Source organism: Anomaloglossus baeobatrachus, chromosome 9 (genome assembly GCF_048569485.1).
Source record: "Anomaloglossus baeobatrachus isolate aAnoBae1 chromosome 9, aAnoBae1.hap1, whole genome shotgun sequence".
In the NCBI taxonomy this organism is placed as follows: domain Eukaryota; kingdom Metazoa; phylum Chordata; class Amphibia; order Anura; family Aromobatidae; genus Anomaloglossus; species Anomaloglossus baeobatrachus.
In genome coordinates, this window is record NC_134361.1 from 207,280,985 (window position 1) to 207,300,025 (window position 19,041).

Here is a 19,041-nt window from a genome sequence, read left to right on the forward strand (position 1 = left end):
CAAAAATGTGATGCAAACGTACGCTCCGTCTATAGTGTGGCCCCATCACGTCAGTAACCTCGTATTGTGCAGTCACCACCTCTCGTTACTCGGACCTATAGAGGACGACTTACGGCTCTAACAAAAAGGTCCATATAGCTTCATTATCCGTCTATCAATACCAACTGTCCATACCACATTAAATGATCTTACACCTCTGCCTCTCACATGTATTATGCTTATGTGAGTGACCGCTATGGACTTGTGTCCTCTATACACCTCTTCCTACGATGCGTAGTAACCTATATATTCTTGTCTTCTAGCTATGGTCGCTTTCCCTCGTCCCCAGACCTCTCCTTCCGGTATGTTCAGTATTTGCTCTTGAGCTCTTCCTCTTTGTACTATGTGATGTTATTAATCAGATTTCATGTTCTGCTAATTCTTGTTATAATTTCTGTAATCTTATTTCTTCCACTTTGTGCTAATATCTGTTCTCACCGTTCCATGTAGAATGTCTATGAGAATTTGTATTATTATTTATTATAGCGCCATTTATTCCATGTTGCTTTACAAGTGAAAGAGGGTATACGTACAACAATCATTAACAGTACAAAACAGACTGGTATAGGAGGAGAGAGGACCCTGCCCACGAGGGCTCAGAGTCTACAGGAGGAGAGAGGACCCTGCCCACGAGGGCTCACAGTCCACAGGAGGAGAGAGGACCCTGCCCACGAGGGCTCAGAGTCTACAGGAGGAGAGAGGACCCTGCCCACGAGGGCTCACAGTCCACAGGAGGAGAGAGGACCCTGCCCGCGAGGGCTCACAGTCTACAGGAGGAGAGAGGACCCTGCCCGCGAGGGCTCACAGTCTACAGGAGGAGAGAGGACCCTGCCCACGAGGGCTCAGAGTCTACAGGAGGAGAGAGGACCCTGCCCACGAGGGCTCACAGTCCACAGGAGGAGAGAGGACCCTGCCCACGAGGGCTCACAGTCCACAGGAGGAGAGAGGACCCTGCCCGCGAGGGCTCACAGTCTACAGGAGGAGAGAGGACCCTGCCCACGAGGGCTCACAGTCTACAGGAGGAGAGAGGACCCTGCCCGCGAGGGCTCACAGTCTACAGGAGGAGAGAGGACCCTGCCCACGAGGGCTCACAGTCTACAGGAGGAGAGACGACCCTGCACACGAGGGCTCACAGTCTACAGGAGGAGAAAGGACCCTGCCCACGAGGGCTCACAGTCTACAGGAGGAGAGAGGACCCTGCCCGCGAGGGCTCACAGTCTACAAGAGGAGAGAGGACCCTGCCCACGAGGGCTCACAGTCTACAGGAGGATAGAGGACCCTGCCCACGAGGGCTCACAGTCTACAAGAGGAGAGAGGACCCTGCCCACGAGGGCTCACAGTCTACAGGAGGAGAGAGGACCCTGCCCGCGAGGGCTCACAGTCCACAGGAGGAGAGAGGACCCTGCCCGCGAGGGCTCACAGTCCACAGGAGGAGAGAGGACCCTGCCCGCGAGGGCTCACAGTCTACAAGAGGAGAGAGGACCCTGCCCACGAGGGCTCACAGTCTACAGGAGGATAGAGGACCCTGCCCACGAGGGCTCACAGTCTACAAGAGGAGAGAGGACCCTGCCCACGAGGGCTCACAGTCCACAGGAGGAGAGAGGACCCTGCCCGCGAGGGCTCACAGTCTACAGGGAAAGGGTGATGGTAGAATAGGTGAGGACAGAGCTGGTTGCGCAGTGGTGTACTGGACTGAGGGCTATTGTAGGTTGTAGGCTTGTTGGAAGAGATGGGTCTTGAGGTTCCTCTTGAAGCTTTCCACGGTAGGGGAGAGTCTGATATGCTGAGTAGTGTTGAGCGGACCCGGACTGGCAAAATCCGGATCCGCACGGTTTTAGCGGCAGATCCAAATCCGACCCGGACGTGGGATTCCGATTGCACGATCCGGATCCGTTTTTTTTCTTTTCTCTATCTCTATCTCGTCCCGGATTCCGCTCCCCATTGACATATATGGGGCCGGATTCCGGATCGGATCCGGACTTCTATGTCAACCCGCCGCGGATCCGCCGGACCCGGATTATAGGCAGTCCGCTCAACTCTAATGCTGAGGTATCATTGCATTATTTTATTAATGTTTTGTTATCACATGTAATCCTTGAAATCGGCTGATGTTTAGGCTGACACATCGCACAGGATCTCCCATGTTTTATTATTGATCACGAAAATAAAAGCGTTATAGAGAGGGAATTCCTCCTTTTCCTCTTTTTTTTCCCTCTTATTATTTGAGTGCTGAAGCATTTACTGCTCTATTCTACTACCGTTGTTTGGCTTCAGAGCACCACATTACTGACCTTGTGAGCCAGTTATATCCTACTATGTGATGGAGGCCGCGCCGTGTGATGGAGGCCGTGCAGTGTGACGAAGGCCGTGTCGTGTGACGAAGGCCGTGCCGTGTGATGGAGGCCATGCTATGTAACGGAGGCTGACGAGTGACGGGGGCCGTGCTGTGTGACAGAGGCCGTGCAGTGTGACGAAGGCCGTGTCGTGTGACGAAGGCCGTGCCGTGTGATGGAGGCCATGCTATGTAACGGAGGCTGACGAGTGACGGAGGCCGTGCTGTGTGACAGAGGCTGTGCTGTGTGACAGAGGCTGTGCAGTGTGACGGAGGCCATGCTATGTGACGGAAGCCATGCTGTGTGACGGAGGCTGTGCCGTGTGATGGAGGCCGTGCTGTGTGACAGAGGCTGTGCCGTGTGATGGAGGCTGTGCTGTGTGACAGAGGCCGTGCTGTGTGACGGAGGCCATGCTGTGTGATGGAGGCCATGTTGTGTGACGGAGGCTGTGACATGTGACAGAGGCTGTGCTGTGTGACGGAGGCCGTGGGCCCCACCAGCTGGTTCCTGTGTGCTCTCTGCTGCTCTCGGCACATGTGGTTGTTGTTAAACACGCGTCATATAGTGTTGGGGCAGATTAACCCTTCACTGGATTCTGCTCTTTCCTTATTCATTCCCCATGTTGGGGTCTCTCAGGAGCCATCAGCCCCCAGTATGAGGATTATTTGTCTAGCAGGAGCCCCTCTCCTTGGGTCATGTCCGCACTTCTGACATTTTCTTTCCACAGCTGAAGCTTCACTTCAAGTTTGTGTTCTTTCAACTACACAGTGCGGCACAACTCACCTCCTCCCCTTCCTGCACCATACGTCCACAAAGGACACAGAGCAATCAATGTCTATACATAATGGGCACAGCACACCTCCTCCCCTCCCTGCTAACAGGGCACAGAGACATCAATGTCTATAGATAGTGGGCAGAGCTCACCTCCTCCCCTCCCTGCTCCATACCGTCCACACAACAGACAGTATCACACAGGAGAGGATTAGATACACAGCTCAGCAGGCAGTATCATACAGGAGAGGATTAGATACACAGCTCAGCAGACAGTATCACACAGGATAGGATTAGATACACAGCTCAGGAGACAGTATCACACAAGCCGAGATTAGGTGCAGCACTTCCGTCCTTCTTGTTACATGTAAGTAGAGGGTTAATGGCAGCTCCGTCCTCCGTCCCTTCCCCTCAGTGATTTCTGGGCAGGAGACAGTCAGCATTGCTGCTATCACACTCCCACAATCTCATAACTTCTGCCAGTGTGATAATTTTCTGGCAGCCTGGTGCATAATAAGTGCCCCCACCCGGAGGACTTCCCACGGATTACAGCTCCGGAGATGCTGCTGTTGCCGGTTGCTCTGCTGCTCCTGCTCTGCGGGGAAGGACGGGGGCGCAGACCGATGTAAGTAAAGGCTAGTCAAGGAATGCATGTGCCATAGTGGCTATAGTGTGTCGGCAGCACAGAGTATTTAAGGCATGGATGCACCATAGTGTCTTGACTAGAGTATATCACCAGCACAGAGTATTTCAGGCATGGATGCACCATAGTGTCTAGAGTATATCACCAGCACAGAGTATATAAGGCATGGATGTGCCATAGTGTCTAGAGTATATCACCAGCACAGAGTATTTCAGGCATGGATGCACCATAGTGTAGAGTATATCACCAGCACTGAGTATTTCAGGCATGGATGCACCATAGTGTAGAGTATATCACCAGCACAGAGTATTTCAGGCATGCATGCACCATAGTGTAGAGTATATCACCAGCACTGAGTATTTCAGGCATGGATGCAACATAGTGTCTAGAGTATGTTAGCAGCATAGAGTATTTCAGGCATGGATGCGCCATAGTATCTGTAGTATGTCGGCAGCACAAAGTATTTCAGGCATGGATGTGCCATAGTATCTTGAGTATGTCAGCAGTACAGAGTATTTCTGGCATGGATGCATAGTGCCTGGAATATGTCAGCAGCACGGAGTCTTTCAGGCATGGATGTGCCATAGTATCTGGAGTATGTCGGCAGCACAGAGTATTTTAGGCATGGATGTGCCATAGTATCTGGAGTATTTCAGGCATGGATGTGCCATAGTGTCTGGAGTATGTCAGCAGCACAGAGTATTTGAGGCATAGAGTGCAGGTTCCTGATATTGGGGTCCAGTCGCGGTGATGCAAACCCCCATATTGTACAGTAATTTCCTCTTTCTCCCACAGTCCCCATGTGACGGCCCCGGAAACATGGCGCCTTGATGTCCTGGAGAGGGTTTTGGTGCGGACCTCCCAGCAGTCGGAGAGTTTCCCGGTGACGGTTTCCATAGTGAGTTACCCGGATCAAAAGACGATGTTTTCCTCGGCGCTGCTGGCACTGACTCCTGACAACCGCTTCCAGGGGGCGGTGGAGCTGGCGGTGAGTGGGGGAGGGGATGCGGCGTTCCCGGAGCTCACGCTTCATCTCACTCAGGTTCTTCTGTCGTAGGTGACGGCGGAGGATTCCCCCGGAGAGTTTGTGTATCTGGTGGTGGAATCCGAGGTGTTCAGAGAAGATCGGAAAATTCCGGTGACCGGCGGCACCCGTACCACCATGGAGGACCCCGGTAATGGCTGTCTCCAGTGGCCCTAATTATTTCAAGTCTGTAATAGTGTTGGTCTTTTAATATAGGACAATAGACTTTTTTAACCTCTTGACCTACAGGGCCCGGCTGTGACTGGTCATACGGAAAAATACACTGACTTTTATGTGTGAGTGTAAAACGTTACGGCATATAAGAGATGCATTTCTCACCAAATGTCAGTAGCAGTCCATCCAATCCACACCGGCAAAGAGATCAATACATAGACGTCCATAAATTATGTGCAATAATGAGAAATGACAGCGGGAAAAAGTATTCACCACATGAAGAAAGAGAGGAGCAAAAACCCCTGGAAAGTCCTGACACCAGCAGAAATCTGTCAGTAATTAGAAGCAATCCTGCCACTTAGTGACAAATAATATCAGATGGTTCAACTGATGGCCTATAGAAAGGTGTCTCTTTACCAAAATGCCACACAAGAAACATCTCATGATGGGTAAAACCAGTGAGCTGTGTCAAGAGCTTCCCAACCTTATTGGTGTAAAATATACTGATGGCATTGTTACAGAAGAATTTCTAAACTACTGAAGGATCCAGTGACTGTTGGGGCCATAATCCAGAAGAGGAAAGAACATAATTTCACTGTAAACCGGCCATGACTAGGTGCTCCCCACAAGATTTCAGACAGAGAAGTGAAAAGAATTATCAGAAGAGTTGTCCAGGAGCCAAGGACACCTGTGGAGGCTACAAAAAGATCTGGAATCAGCAAATACAATTACTTTTAAGAAAACAATAAATAATGCCCCCCCCCAATGGCCTGTATGCACGCTCTTGTATGCACGCTCACCACGCAAGGCTCCATTGCTAAACAATAAGCACATTCAAGAGCATTTAAAGCTTCCTCAACAACATTTAGAGTCTGTGAAATACTGGAGAATATAGTATCAGATGAGACCAAACCTGAACTCTTTGGAGGTCATAATACACAAAATGTTTGGAGGTCAAAAGGCAAATCACCCCAAAAACACCAATAGTGAAGTGAGGAGGTGGGAACATTATGGTGTGGGGCTGGATTTCAGCAAACGGCCCTGGCAAACATCTTAAAACTGAAAGAAGGATGAATGGACACATAATTGGGATATTCCTGATAAACATCTGCTGCCATCTACCAGGATGATGAAGAAGAAACGGCGGACAGTTCACAAGACAATGATCCCAAACACGGCCAAGGAAACTACCAAAGCTGAGCCGCGCACCAGAGCTGAATCCAATAGAAAACGTCTGGAAGGAACTAAAGCTCAGAGTTCATAGAAGGAGCTGGGACCTGAAGGATGTGAGGTGTGTGTAAGAATGGGCCAAAATCCACCTGAGCAATGCAGGTGACTAGTGTCTCCATACAGGATGTGAGGCGTTTGTGTGGAAGAAAGGACCAAAATCCACCTGAACAATGCAGGAGGCGTCTGGAAGCTTCATCACCAACAAAGTACCAGGTATTAAATACATTTCAGTAATGTGTTCAATACTTTTTCTGATGTAATTTCTCATTATTACACATACTTTATGGACATCTATGGCGATTTCTTTACCACTGGATGGGTTGTTACTGACATCTGGGGACATTCATGTCAATAGCAGCTTAAGATATATATTTGCTTAGAGAATTGTTGACGTGTCCAATACTTATGTCACCCGCTGTAAGTCAGAATTAAGGGATGTTTCAGAAGGCAATGCACTTGAATCATTATGAGATGTCATGTTTTGATGGTGCAGCAGACGCCACCACTCCCATCCAGAGGACTGCAGCCCTGGAAGCAGTTCATGTGTCAGATCTGCCATGGGACTACTCTCACCTCCCTTTATACAGCCTTTCTGTGGGTCTATAGACTCCCTATCCTCCCTGTATACAGCCTTTCTGTGGGTCTATAGACTCCCTATCCTCCCTGTATACAGCCTTTCTGTGGGTCTATAGACTCCTTCTCCTCTCAGTATATAGCCTCTCTGTGGATCTATAGACTCCCTCTCCTCCCTGTATACAGCCTTTATTTGGGTCTATAGACTCCTCTCTCCTTCATGTATACAGCTTTTCTCTGGGTCTATAGACTCCTTCTCCACTCAGTATATAGCCTTTCTGTGGGTCTATATACTCCCTTTCCTCCCTGTATACAGCCTTTATGTGGGTCTATAGACTCCCTCTCCTCCCTGTATACAGCCTTTCTCTGGGTCTAGAGATGTCCTCTTCTCCCTGTATACAGCCGTTCTGTGGGTCTATAGACGCTCTCTCCTTCCTGTATACAGCCTTTCTGGGGGTTATAGACTTTCTCCTCCCTGTATACAGCCTTTCTGTGGGTCTATAGACTCCCTCTCCTCCCTGTATACAGCCTTTCTGTGGGTCTATAGACTCCCTCTCCTCCCTGTATATAGCCTTTCTGTGGGTTTATAGAATCCCTTTCCTCCCTGTATACAGCCTTTTTGGGGCTATAGACTCCCTCTCCTCCCTGTATACAGCCTTTCTGTGGGTCTATAGACTCCCTCTCCTCCCTGTAGACAGCCTTTCTGTGGGTCCATAGACTCCCTCTCCTTTCTGTATACAGGGAGGGGAGGGGAGTCTATAGACACACAGAAAGTATGTCTATAGACTCCCCTCCCTGTATACAGCCTTTCTGTCGGTCTATAGACTCCCTCTGCTCCCTGTAGACAGCCTTTCTGTGGGTCTATAGACTCCCCTCCCCTCCCTGTAGACAGCCTTTCTGTGGGTCCATAGACTCCCTCTCCTTTCTGTATACAGGGAGGGGAGGGGAGTCTATAGACACAAAGAAAGTGTGTCTATAGACTCCCCTCCCTGTATACAGCCTTTCTGTCGGTCTATATACTCCCTCTCCTCCCTGTAGACAGCTTTTCTGTGGGTCTATAGACTCCCCTCCCCTCCCTGTAGACAGCCTTTCTGTGGGTCTATAGACGCTTTCTCCTCCCTGTGGACAGCCTTTCTGTGGGTCTATAGACTCCCTCTCCTCCCTGTAGACAGCCTTTCTGTGGGTCTATAGACGCTTTCTCCTCAATGTGGACAGCCTTTCTGTGGGTCTATAGACTCACTCTCCTCCATGTAGACAGCCTTTGTTTGGGTCTATAGACTCCCTCTCCTCCCAGTATACAGCCTTTCTGTGGGTCTATAGACTCCCTCTCCTCCCTGTATACAGCCTTTCTTTGGGTCTATAGACTCCCTATCCTCCCTGTATACAGCCTTTCTGTGGGTCTATAGACTCCCTATCCTCCCTGTATACAGCCTTTCTGTGGGTCTATAGACTCCTTCTCCTCTCAGTATATAGCCTCTCTGTGGATCTATAGACTCCCTCTCCTCCCTGTATACAGCCTTTATGTGGGTCTATAGACTCCTCTCTCCTTCATGTATACAGCTTTTCTCTGGGTCTATAGACTCCTTCTCCACTCAGTATATAGCCTTTCTGTGGGTCTATATACTCCCTTTCCTCCCTGTATACAGCCTTTATGTGGGTCTATAGACTCCCTCTCCTCCCTGTATACAGCCTTTCTCTGGGTCTAGAGATGTCCTCTTCTCCCTGTATACAGCCGTTCTGTGGGTCTATAGACGCTCTCTCCTTCCTGTATACAGCCTTTCTGGGGGTTATAGACTTTCTCCTCCCTGTATACAGCCTTTCTGTGGGTCTATAGACTCCCTCTCCTCCCTGTATACAGCCTTTCTGTGGGTCTATAGACTCCCTCTCCTCCCTGTATATAGCCTTTCTGTGGGTTTATAGAATCCCTTTCCTCCCTGTATACAGCCTTTCTGGGGCTATAGACTCCCTCTCCTCCTTGTATACAGCCTTTCTGTGGGTCTATAGACTCCCTCTCCTCCCTGTAGACAGCCTTTCTGTGGGTCCATAGACTCCCTCTCCTTTCTGTATACAGGGAGGGGAGGGGAGTCTATAGACACACAGAAAGTATGTCTATAGACTCCCCTCCCTGTATACAGCCTTTCTGTCGGTCTATAGACTCCCTCTCCTCCCTGTAGACAGCCTTTCTGTGGGTCTATAGACTCCCCTCCCCTCCCTGTAGACAGCCTTTCTGTGGGTCCATAGACTCCCTCTCCTTTCTGTATACAGGGAGGGGAGGGGAGTCTATAGACACAAAGAAAGTGTGTCTATAGACTCCCCTCCCTGTATACAGCCTTTCTGTCGGTCTATATACTCCCTCTCCTCCCTGTAGACAGCCTTTCTGTGGGTCTATAGACTCCCCTCCCCTCCCTGTAGACAGCCTTTCTGTGGGTCTATAGACGCTTTCTCCTCCCTGTGGACAGCCTTTCTGTGGGTCTATAGACTCCCTCTCCTCCCTGTAGACAGCCTTTCTGTGGGTCTATAGACGCTTTCTCCTCCCTGTGGACAGCCTTTCTGTGGGTTTATAGACTCACTCTCCTCCATGTAGACAGCCTTTGTTTGGGTCTATAGACTCCCTCTCCTCCCAGTATACAGCCTTTCTGTGGGTCTATAGACTCCCTCTCCTCCCTGTATACAGCCTTTCTTTGGGTCTATAGACTCCCTCTCCTCCCTGTATACAGCCTTTCTGTGGGTCTATAGACTCCCTCTCCTCCCTGTATACAGCATTTCTGTGGGTCTATAGACTCCCTCTCCTCCCTGTATACAGTCTTTCTTTGGGTCTATAGACTCCCTATCCTCCCTGTATACAGCCTTTCTGTGGGTCTATAGACTCCCTCTCCTCCCTGTAGACAGCCTTTCTGTGGGTCTATAGACTCCCTCTCCTCCCTGTAGACAGCCTTTCTGTGGGTCCATAGACTCCCTCTCCTTTCTGTATACAGGGAGGGGAGGGGAGTCTATAGACACACAGAAAGTGTGTCTATAGACTCCCCTCCCTGTATACAGCCTTTCTGTCGGTCTATAGACTCCCTCTCCTCCCTGTAAACAGCCTTTCTGTGGGTCTATAGACACTTTCTCCTCCCTGTGGACAGCCTTTCTGTGGGTCTATAGACTCACTCTCCTCCCTGTAGACAGCCTTTCTGTGGGTCTATAGACTCCCTCTCCTCCCTATATACAGCATTTCTGTGGGTGTATAGACTCCCTCTCCTCCCTGTATACAGCCTTTCTTTGGGTCTATAGACTCCCTCTACTCCCTGTATACAGCCTTTCTGTGGGTCTACAGACTCCCTCTCCTCCCTGTATACAGCATTTCTGTGGGTCTATAGACTCCCTCTCCTCCTTGTAGACAGCCTTTCTGTGGGTCCATAGACTCCCTCTCCTTTCTGTATACAGGGAGGGGAGGGGAGTCTATAGACACACAGAAAGTGTCTCTATAGACTCCCCTCCCTGTATACAGCCTTTCTGTCGGTCTATAGACTACCCTCTCCTCCCTGTATATAGCCTTTCTGTGGGTCTATAGACTCCCTCTCCCTGTATACAGCCTTTCTGTGGGTGCACAGTGGGCCGTCATTCTGTAGGGGTTGGAGGGGGTGTTATTTTATTTCACCCTTTGTTCCTTTTTGCCTCCGTCTTGTGCTTTTTAGTGTTTTTAGTGCTTTGATCCTATTGTTTTCTGTATTGCATCCTATTTCTCTCTATTTTCGGTGATCACATCTGCTTCTTCTCTTTTCTGATCTCTTTCTGGATGTGTGCTGGTTTGATTCTGTTCAATTCTGTGGTGCCCTTCGCTTCTTGCTTATATTATCCATTCGGTTCTTGGTAAGGTTCCGTAATATCGGGATGTCCTCATATCTCACCTCCAGTGAGGGGTAGACGAGGCGTCCCAGTCACACCAGTGCTTTCTATAACCAGTGGCAACTGACAATAGATTACAGAGGAGATCAACAAGCCAGGACAAGAATAAAAAACACCCAGAGGCCGACCCCACACACACCCATACATATAGCACGCACGCACGCACACTCACACGCACGCACGCACGCACACACACGCACGCACACACGCACGCACGAGCTGCGCTTCCTAGATGAAGCTGAAGGGTTGGTTAGTCCATTTGGGTGAGGGTGTCGGGCAGCACAATCACCTCGGCCTCCCTTCTCAGAATTCCTCTTTATAATCCCATTCCATTACGCTGACACTTGTGAGACATTCTGAGGTGTCGGAATTGTCTGGGCAGTGCACATACTAAAGGACCATATCTGCTGTGTGTCATGTGTGTCTTTACACCAGCAGCATGCTCAGACATGGTGGCTGTGCCCATGTATCTACACCCTGACAATCTGCACATGCGCAGGTGCTGAGGATCCAGTGCTGTCAGACGCTGTGATCTCCTCCATGTGATGGGCTCTTCTACGAGGAGATGTTGGATCAGGTCCACATCTGTGAGAAGCTTCTCATATTTCCTCCCATATCTCCATCCCTCGAGGATTGGAGGTAGGAACAAATCTGACCGGCTGGATTTCATTAGCGAGGTGTTTTTGTAGCTGTCTAAAGTTGATCTCTGGATGAATATTTTGCTTTCCCCTAACCCTCTCTCATTGTTTTACAGTTATGTCCCCGTCTATTATCTGCACTCTTCTCCTGAAATACTCTATCCCTGTCTATTATCTGCACTCTTCTCCTGAAATACTCTATCCTCGTCTATTATCTGCACTTTTCTCCTGAAATACTCTACCCCGTCTATTATCTGCACTCTTCTCCTGAAATACTCTATCCCTGTCTATTATCTGCACTCTTCTCGTGAAATACTCTATCCTCATCTATTATCTGCACTCTTCTCCTGAAATACTCTATCCCTGTCTATTATCTGTACTCTTCTCCTGAAATACTCTATCCTCATCTATTATCTGCACTTTTCTCTAGAAGTACTCTTCCCATGTCTATTATCTGCACTCCACTCCTGAAACACTCTATGATCGTCTATTATCTGCACTTTTCTCCTGAAACACTCTATCCCCGTCTATTATCTGCACTCTTATCCTGAAATACTCTATCCCATCTATTATCTGCACTCTTCTCGTGAAATACTCTATCCTCATCTATTATCTGCACTCTTCTCCTGAAATACTCTATCCCCATCTATTATCTGCACTCCTCTCCTGAAATACTCTACCCCGTCTATTATCTGCACTTTTCTCTAGAAGTACTCTTCCCATGTCTATTATCTGCACTCCTCTCCTGAAACACTCTATGATCGTCTATTATCTGCACTTTTCTCCTGAAACACTCTATCCCCGTCTATTATCTGCACTCTTATCCTGAAATACTCTATCCCATCTATTATCTGCACTCTTCTCGTGAAATACTCTATCCCCGTCTATTATCTGCACTCTTCTCCTGAAATACTCTACCCCGTCTATTATCTGCACTCTTCTCCTGAAATACTCTACCCCGTCTATTATCTGCACTCCTCTCCTGAAATACTCTACCCCGTCTATTATCTGGAAAAAACCAAGGAGAAAAATTGTATGAAAAATACCCTGAATATAAATAAATAAATTGCAAGTGCTTAATAACAGGGTACTTAGTGTATACATTTTTGCAAAAAGGTAAAAAGCTGTCTCACCTCGTCACGGTGTACCCATCTGAGACAGTCCCTAACCTACTGAAGTTAAAAACATTATCAATACCTGACTTGTGTCATGTCAGAACTCCAATATGGATGGTGGCAAGTGGTTAGCTGTGTCCCAGATAAAATACACAGCAAAGTGAGACGCAATCAGCTGTTCAGTCTCAGTACTAGGAGGGCTGCACCCCCAACTTGCAACCAAGCAAGAAAACATACAAAAAACACAAAAACCTGAGCTGAAACAATGTTCAGTAAACATGCGACATTAAGCATGTGAATTGCAGCCTTAAGACTCCTGAAACACTCTATGATCGTCTATTATCTGCACTTTTCTCCTGAAACACTCTATCCCCGTCTATTATCTGCACTCTTATCCTGAAATACTCTATCCCATCTATTATCTGCACTCTTCTCGTGAAATACTCTATCCCCGTCTATTATCTGCACTCTTCTCCTGAAATACTCTACCCCGTCTATTATCTGCACTCTTCTCCTGAAATACTCTACCCCGTCTATTATCTGCACTCCTCTCCTGAAATACTCTACCCCGTCTATTATCTGCACTCTTCTCCTGAAATACTCTACCCCGTCTATTATCTGCACTCTTCTCGTGAAATACTCTATCCCCGTCTATTATCTGCACTCCTCTCCTGAAATACTCTACCCCGTCTATTATCTGCACTCTTCTCCTGAAATACTCTACCCCGTCTATTATCTGCACTATTCTCTTGATATTTTCTGTCCCCGTCTATTATCTGCACTCTTCTCCTGAAATACTCTATCCCATCTATTATCTGCACTCTTCTCCTGAAATACTCTATCCCCGTCTGTTATCTGCACTCTTCTCCTGAAATACTCTATGCCCATCTATTATCTGCACTCTTCTCCTGAAATACTCTACCCCGTCTATTATCTGCACTCTTCTCCTGCAATAGTCTGTCCCGTCTATTATCTGCACTCTTCTCCTGAAATACTCTACCCCGTCTATTATCTGCACTATTCTTCTGAAGTACTCTATCCCCGTCTATTATCTGCACTCTTCTCCTGAAATACTCTGTGCTGCTCAGGGAAGGGATTGTAATATTTCTTATTTCTTATTCCAGATATTTCTGGTCTCCGGAGAAGACGGCGACAATCTCTGCTGACTATGCCACAGCTGCACGGCATGAGTACGTTACATCTGTTAATGTCAGGGTCTGTAGTGACGCCCGGGGGGTCCTGATGGTTGGAGCCTTCACGGCTCCTGTGGATGGAGATCTCCGTCCCCCGATGCTGTGATATCCGGAATCATGTGTGATCTAGATATGTAGGAGGGGCGGATATCTGACCCCAGGTGTGGTGCACAAAGGTCTCAGCTGTGGGGTCTCCCCAGGTCATGGCCTCGGCAGACGCCGTCGCTTCTATAGGAGGTAACTAGACCTGGCCTCCTCTGATTGTGCCCCTAGGTTGTGCGGAGCGGCCGGTCTGGAGCCTTCAGGGCAGAAAGGTCATAGACAAAGTATGTGAACCCCTGTAGACTCTGTCATTACTGTGACTTATAGCTGCTTCTTCTCCGTTCTAGCCAGCAGATACCAGAACCCCAATATCCAGAAATGTTGTCGCGACGGCTCCGCACAGTTCTCGCAGCACTTGAATTGTAATAGTGAGCGCTACGAAGAGATAAAACGGAGCAGACCGCACTGTTATCGGGCGTATGAAGAGTGCTGCCTCTACACCGAGGGGCACATGGTGAAGTCTGTACCACTGGCCAGTCAAATGGAAATCCCACCATTGTTCATGGAGGAACCTGTGGTCGTCAGGCTCCTGGAGGAGCCCATTACCATCACGGTGACGCAGAGCAGCGCTGGGAGCGCGGTCACCAGGATGTTCACCGTGAAGGTCGACCCCACCCAGGATGTCTCCATACAGCTGAGCAGCACAATGTTCCACACTAAGGTGGACATGTCGTTCAGGACTCTGCCCCCTGTATATGGTGATCAGTGAACGGCGCCACCTGGTGTCCATATGTAAATGAGAAAACAATAAAGAGCGTCCTGTACAATCCTCCGACCTGTAATCCACTATCTGGCACCTGCTGCCTAATCTGCAATGTCCGAAGATGCAGGACCGGAGTATGGGGCACATACAGTGGCATCTCATCCGGCCTGGTGCCTCAGGTGACCCCTGTCAACGTACCCATAAGGTGGTCACTGTCCCCCCACAATAAATAAAAGAATTGCTCAGCGGGGCATGGCTACTCTGGCGTCTCACCGACTACCCACTATATAGTCCTGCAGATCCTACCAGATCTATCCAAAACGGCACGTGTGCCTACTGCATGCCCCCATAGCGATGAGTCTACTGCCAGAAATGGAGGTGGGCCCCTTCCCCGGTTGGTGCCGTTCTCTTCACACACTGACCGCCTCACACACCACGGCTGCAGGTGGACGAGCAGTGACCAGACTGCCTATCAGCCTCCTCCATTACAAAAGCTTCTCTTAGGGAAAACCTACTCTCCATTGGAGGGTTCAGATGGGTGGGTGGGGTACCATATGACTTTTTCGTACCATTTATGGCCTCATTTGCTTCTCGTAGCCAAGAAGAGGGTTGATGATGATGTTCGTCCATTATATTTGAAGAAGACCTTAACATCTAAAGGGTTGTGGGCTGTACACGATGTGTCTGCAAGTGGCTGATGAGGCTTATGTTGGCACTAAATGTTCTGCCACATGTTGGGCAACCATGTGTGGGCATGTGACGCCCTGGCAAAACCAGGTAGTCACAGGCCCCCGCATTACACCTTCCCTCATTAGGAAACACACAGCCAACCATTAAACCCTAGTCACCCCCCTTAGGGACAGTAAAGCGCGCTTTACACGCTACGAGATCGCTACACCGATCTCGTTGGGGTCACGGATTTTGTGACACACATCCGGCCGCTGTAGCGATCTCGTTGTGTGTGACTCCTAGGAGCAATTTTGGATCGTTGAAAAAAAACGTCCAAAATCTCTCCTCGTTGACATGGGGGTCCATTCCCAATTATCGCTGCTGTCGCTGGGGCGAAGTTGATCCTCGTCCCTGCGGCAGCACACATCGCTACGTGTGACGCCGCAGGAACGAGGAACCTCTCCTTACCTGCCACACTTCAGCAATGAGGAAGGAAGGAGGTGGGCGGGATGTTCGTCCCGCTCATCTCCGCCCCTCCGCTTTGATTGGGTGGCCGCTTAATGACGTCGCTGTGACGCCGAGCGAACCGCCCCCATAGAAAGGAGGTGGATTGCCGGTCACAGCAACGTCGCCAAGCAGGTAAGTACGTGTGACGCTGCCGTAGCGGTAATGTTCGCTACGGCAGCGATCTCCACATATCGGCATAACGATAGGGGCGGGTGCTATCACGCTCGCCATCGCTAGCATTGACTAGCGATGTCGCAGCGTGTAAATCCACCCTTAAACACACCAGTGGGGGTGGCCAGGCGGTTGGTGCACGCCCACCCAGGGGTTTAGATAGCCCGGGGCGGGAGAAAGAGTAGATTAGCTTTAGAGAGGAGTGAGAGTGGAGGTCAGGCCTGTTTGTCAGGCCTGAAGCAAACTGACAGGTACCAGGGTAGGAGCCCTGGTGCCACTAGCTATCAGGCAGACGGTGGTCTCCGTCGACAGGAGACAGGAAGACGGCTCGGTGGAACCGAGATGGACCGGGCCAGGGTTGGAGCCCGCCGGTACCGACACAGGGAACCGACCCGGAAACCGTAGCACAAAGGGGGGTACTCGGACCCTGAAGCCAGGAACCAGAACCTACTGAAACTGGTTAATTAACCGATTGAGGCGAGGGCTAGAGGTCCTGTCCCACCCAAAGTCCCTCATAGAAGACAACAGCCCACCGATTAGGGATAAGAGGTCACTGTCAAGGCCCATAGATCCCACGGGCCAGCGTCTGCGGGCACGGCTCCTTAGGCCACATCCAGCCGGGAGCGGACTCCTACGTTTCATAAAAGCAAGTCTTTTCTACTAAAACAGTGCAGGAAAAGGATAGAGACCACCAGCCGGGTGGGGGATCCCGAACGCAACCAGCCACGGCTCCGGCCACCACCACCTTGGTTTACCAGAGACTCGTGTGTTTTACTGAAAGTGAGTACACCAACACCCCCCTGCGGTCGTCATTCCCACTGCACCAGAGCCATCGGGTCCCGGGGCCACCATCCCTGCCCAAGGAAGGGTTAACATCTTGCTGCACAACATCTCCCCCGGGTGCCCCGTAGCAGCAGCGGTGGTGTCCCACCTCACCACACACCGTGGATGGCGTCACGAACCTATTACGGCCTAGCTCGTACATCTACGTCCCCCATTTTATTCGGCGTGTCCGCGAGACCCCCGGGTCCAGAGACCCTCGAGCCACCACCCCTGAAGGTCCAGATCCGAGCAGCGGCGGCTGCTGGCACGGGGGCGGCACAGGCACCATGGACGCAGCATTTGTAGCCCTGGCTTTCCGGAGTGCTGTACAATAAGATGTACTTTATTCCCCGAATAACAATGTGGTTGTGTAATAAAGCGCACATACATGTTCTCATGTATAAATCTGTGTTTTACACCTATCACCCACAAAAGGATGCTACCCCCGTCTGTGTCCCCTCAGGTGCCGGGTCATGATTAGCCCCTCTCCGATGCATCCTGCAGAGCTCTGCACTGACAGCCAGTGTAATCTCCCTTTATAGGGCTGCATTTATCTTCTACCATCTGCATCCATTTAGCTTCGTTTGTGTATGGTTTGCAGCACTGCTCCATTAGCTTGTTTCCAGCAGAGCTCAGCAGTCCTGTACTCTGCTCCGCCTGCAGCACTGCTTCGTTAGTTTGTTTCCGGCAAAGCTCAGCAGTCCTGTATTATGCTTCGCCTGCAGCACTGCTCCGTTAGCATGTTTCCAGCAGAGCTTAGAAGTCCTGTATTATGCTTTGCCTGCAGTCCTGCTCCGTTAGCTTGTATCTGGCAGGACTCAGCAGTCCTGTACTCTGCTCCGCCTGCAGCATGGAGCTTGTAAAACCAGGCAGGGCTGAGCTGTGTTTAATGCCTTCTGCTGGCAGATCAGGCATGTGAAACTGTTGATGATGCATAAGGCAGAAGAGCGGCCATTGGATTACCCAGATTTTTAACACTTGGGATCCCCTTCACCTTTCTTGCTTTTGTCTTCTTTCTGCTACACATCATTATAATGATCTTACTCCATCTGAATGTCCCTTTTGTCTTACCTGCAAGGTCCACTGGGCATTGGCCTTCTACCAGGTAGGTCATTCCTGCACATTTACAGACCCCACATCTGATCAGCGCTCCCGGACTGGAGCCTGTTGTTGTTATGAAGGTCATAATAGATTCACACACACAGGACAACTAGGTTTCAAGAGTCCCGCTTAGGTCAAAATGGCTCTTCCTTGTGTATGTGGTAATGCTCGGTCTCCTTCCAGCACTTCTCACAGTCCTTCCTCATCCCTCGTGAGATGTCAGTTTACGTAGGATCCATCGTACCTCAATATTCACCTCATCACATGTCCGTGATCACTTTTCTATATCATTTTGGCTTCCAAAAATCAATTCGCCTTTCGATTATCCTCTGACCTCAGACCTCCTTTCTCTGAAGCGTTATGAGGTCCTTAGTTCATGCAAAGTTCCTCAAAGGGCACCAGACCCTCAGTGTCACCGTCCTTGTGGATGGGCACTCTACCTTCACAGGAGGCAGCTTGTGGTCGGACTTTCTTTAGACATCTTCACTCAGATTCTATCATCTCCTGTTATCATCACAAAAATTACTCTGGAGACACGAGGGTCAGTGGGTGCTCTCCTGTGGAGACCCACACGAAGGTCAGTGGGTGGCAGTGGGTGCTCTCCTGTGAACAGACGGAGGCCAGTGGGTGCTCTCCCGTGGAGACACGAGGGACAGTGGGTGCTCTCGTGTGGAGACACGGGGGTCAGTGGGTACCCTCCTGTGGAGACACGGCGGGTTCAGTGGGTGCTCTGTGGAGACACGAAGGTCAGTGGGTGCTCTCCTGTGGAGACACGAAGGCCAGTGGGTGCTCTCCTGTGGAGACACGGGTGTCAGTGGGTGCTCTCGTGTGGAGACACGGGGGTGTCAGTGGGTGCTCTCGTGTGGGGACACGGGGGTCAGTGCGTGCTCTCCTGTGGAGACACGGGGGTCAGTGCGTGCTCTCCTGTGTAGACACGAGGGTCAGTGGGTGCTCTCCTGTGGAGACACGAGGGTCAGTGGGTGCTCTCCTGTGGAGACACGAGGGTCAGTGGGTGCTCTCCTGTGGAGACACGAGGGTCAGTGGGTGCTCTCCTGTGGAGACACGAGGGTCAGTGGGTGCTCTCCTGTGGAGACACGAGGGTCAGTGGGTGCTCTCCTGTGGAGACACGAGGGTCAGTGGGTGGTCTCGTTTGCTGGCCTGGTTCTCTATAAAGACCGCATGAACCAGGACTCATCCCACTGAACGCTCATACTCCTTCCCCATGGGCAGAACACTACAGACACCATAGGGTGAGGGAACCACAGACCAACAGGGAAAAACATATTGTACATTCCCAGCAAGACACAAGATGGTGCAAGTGACAGAGTCACACCCTTCCACTGGC

General features: G+C 50.1%; 1 protein-coding gene across 1 annotated transcript; it reads left to right on the forward strand.

The window, feature by feature from the left end:
• Window positions 1-3,535: 3,535 nt before the first annotated feature.
• On the forward strand, window positions 3,536-15,075 carry LOC142250706 (uncharacterized). Its single transcript, XM_075322904.1, has 5 exons — window positions 3,536-3,768; window positions 4,582-4,774; window positions 4,844-4,961; window positions 13,553-13,618; window positions 14,011-15,075. The coding sequence occupies exons 1-5, from the start codon at window positions 3,704-3,706 to the stop codon at window positions 14,430-14,432; spliced, it is 864 nt and encodes a 287-aa protein (XP_075179019.1). The 5' UTR covers window positions 3,536-3,703; the 3' UTR covers window positions 14,433-15,075.
• The last annotated feature ends 3,966 nt before the right edge of the window (window positions 15,076-19,041 follow it).

Coding starts and splice junctions, on each gene's coding strand:
- LOC142250706 (XM_075322904.1), top strand. CDS start 3,704: ATGCTGCTGTTGCCGGTTGCTCTGCTGCTCCTGCTCTGCGGGGAAGGA. Junction 3,769..4,581: donor GGACGGGGGCGCAGACCGAT/GTAAGTAAAGGC, acceptor TTTCTCCCACAG/TCCCCATGTGACGGCCCCGG. Junction 4,775..4,843: donor AGGGGGCGGTGGAGCTGGCG/GTGAGTGGGGGA, acceptor CTTCTGTCGTAG/GTGACGGCGGAGGATTCCCC.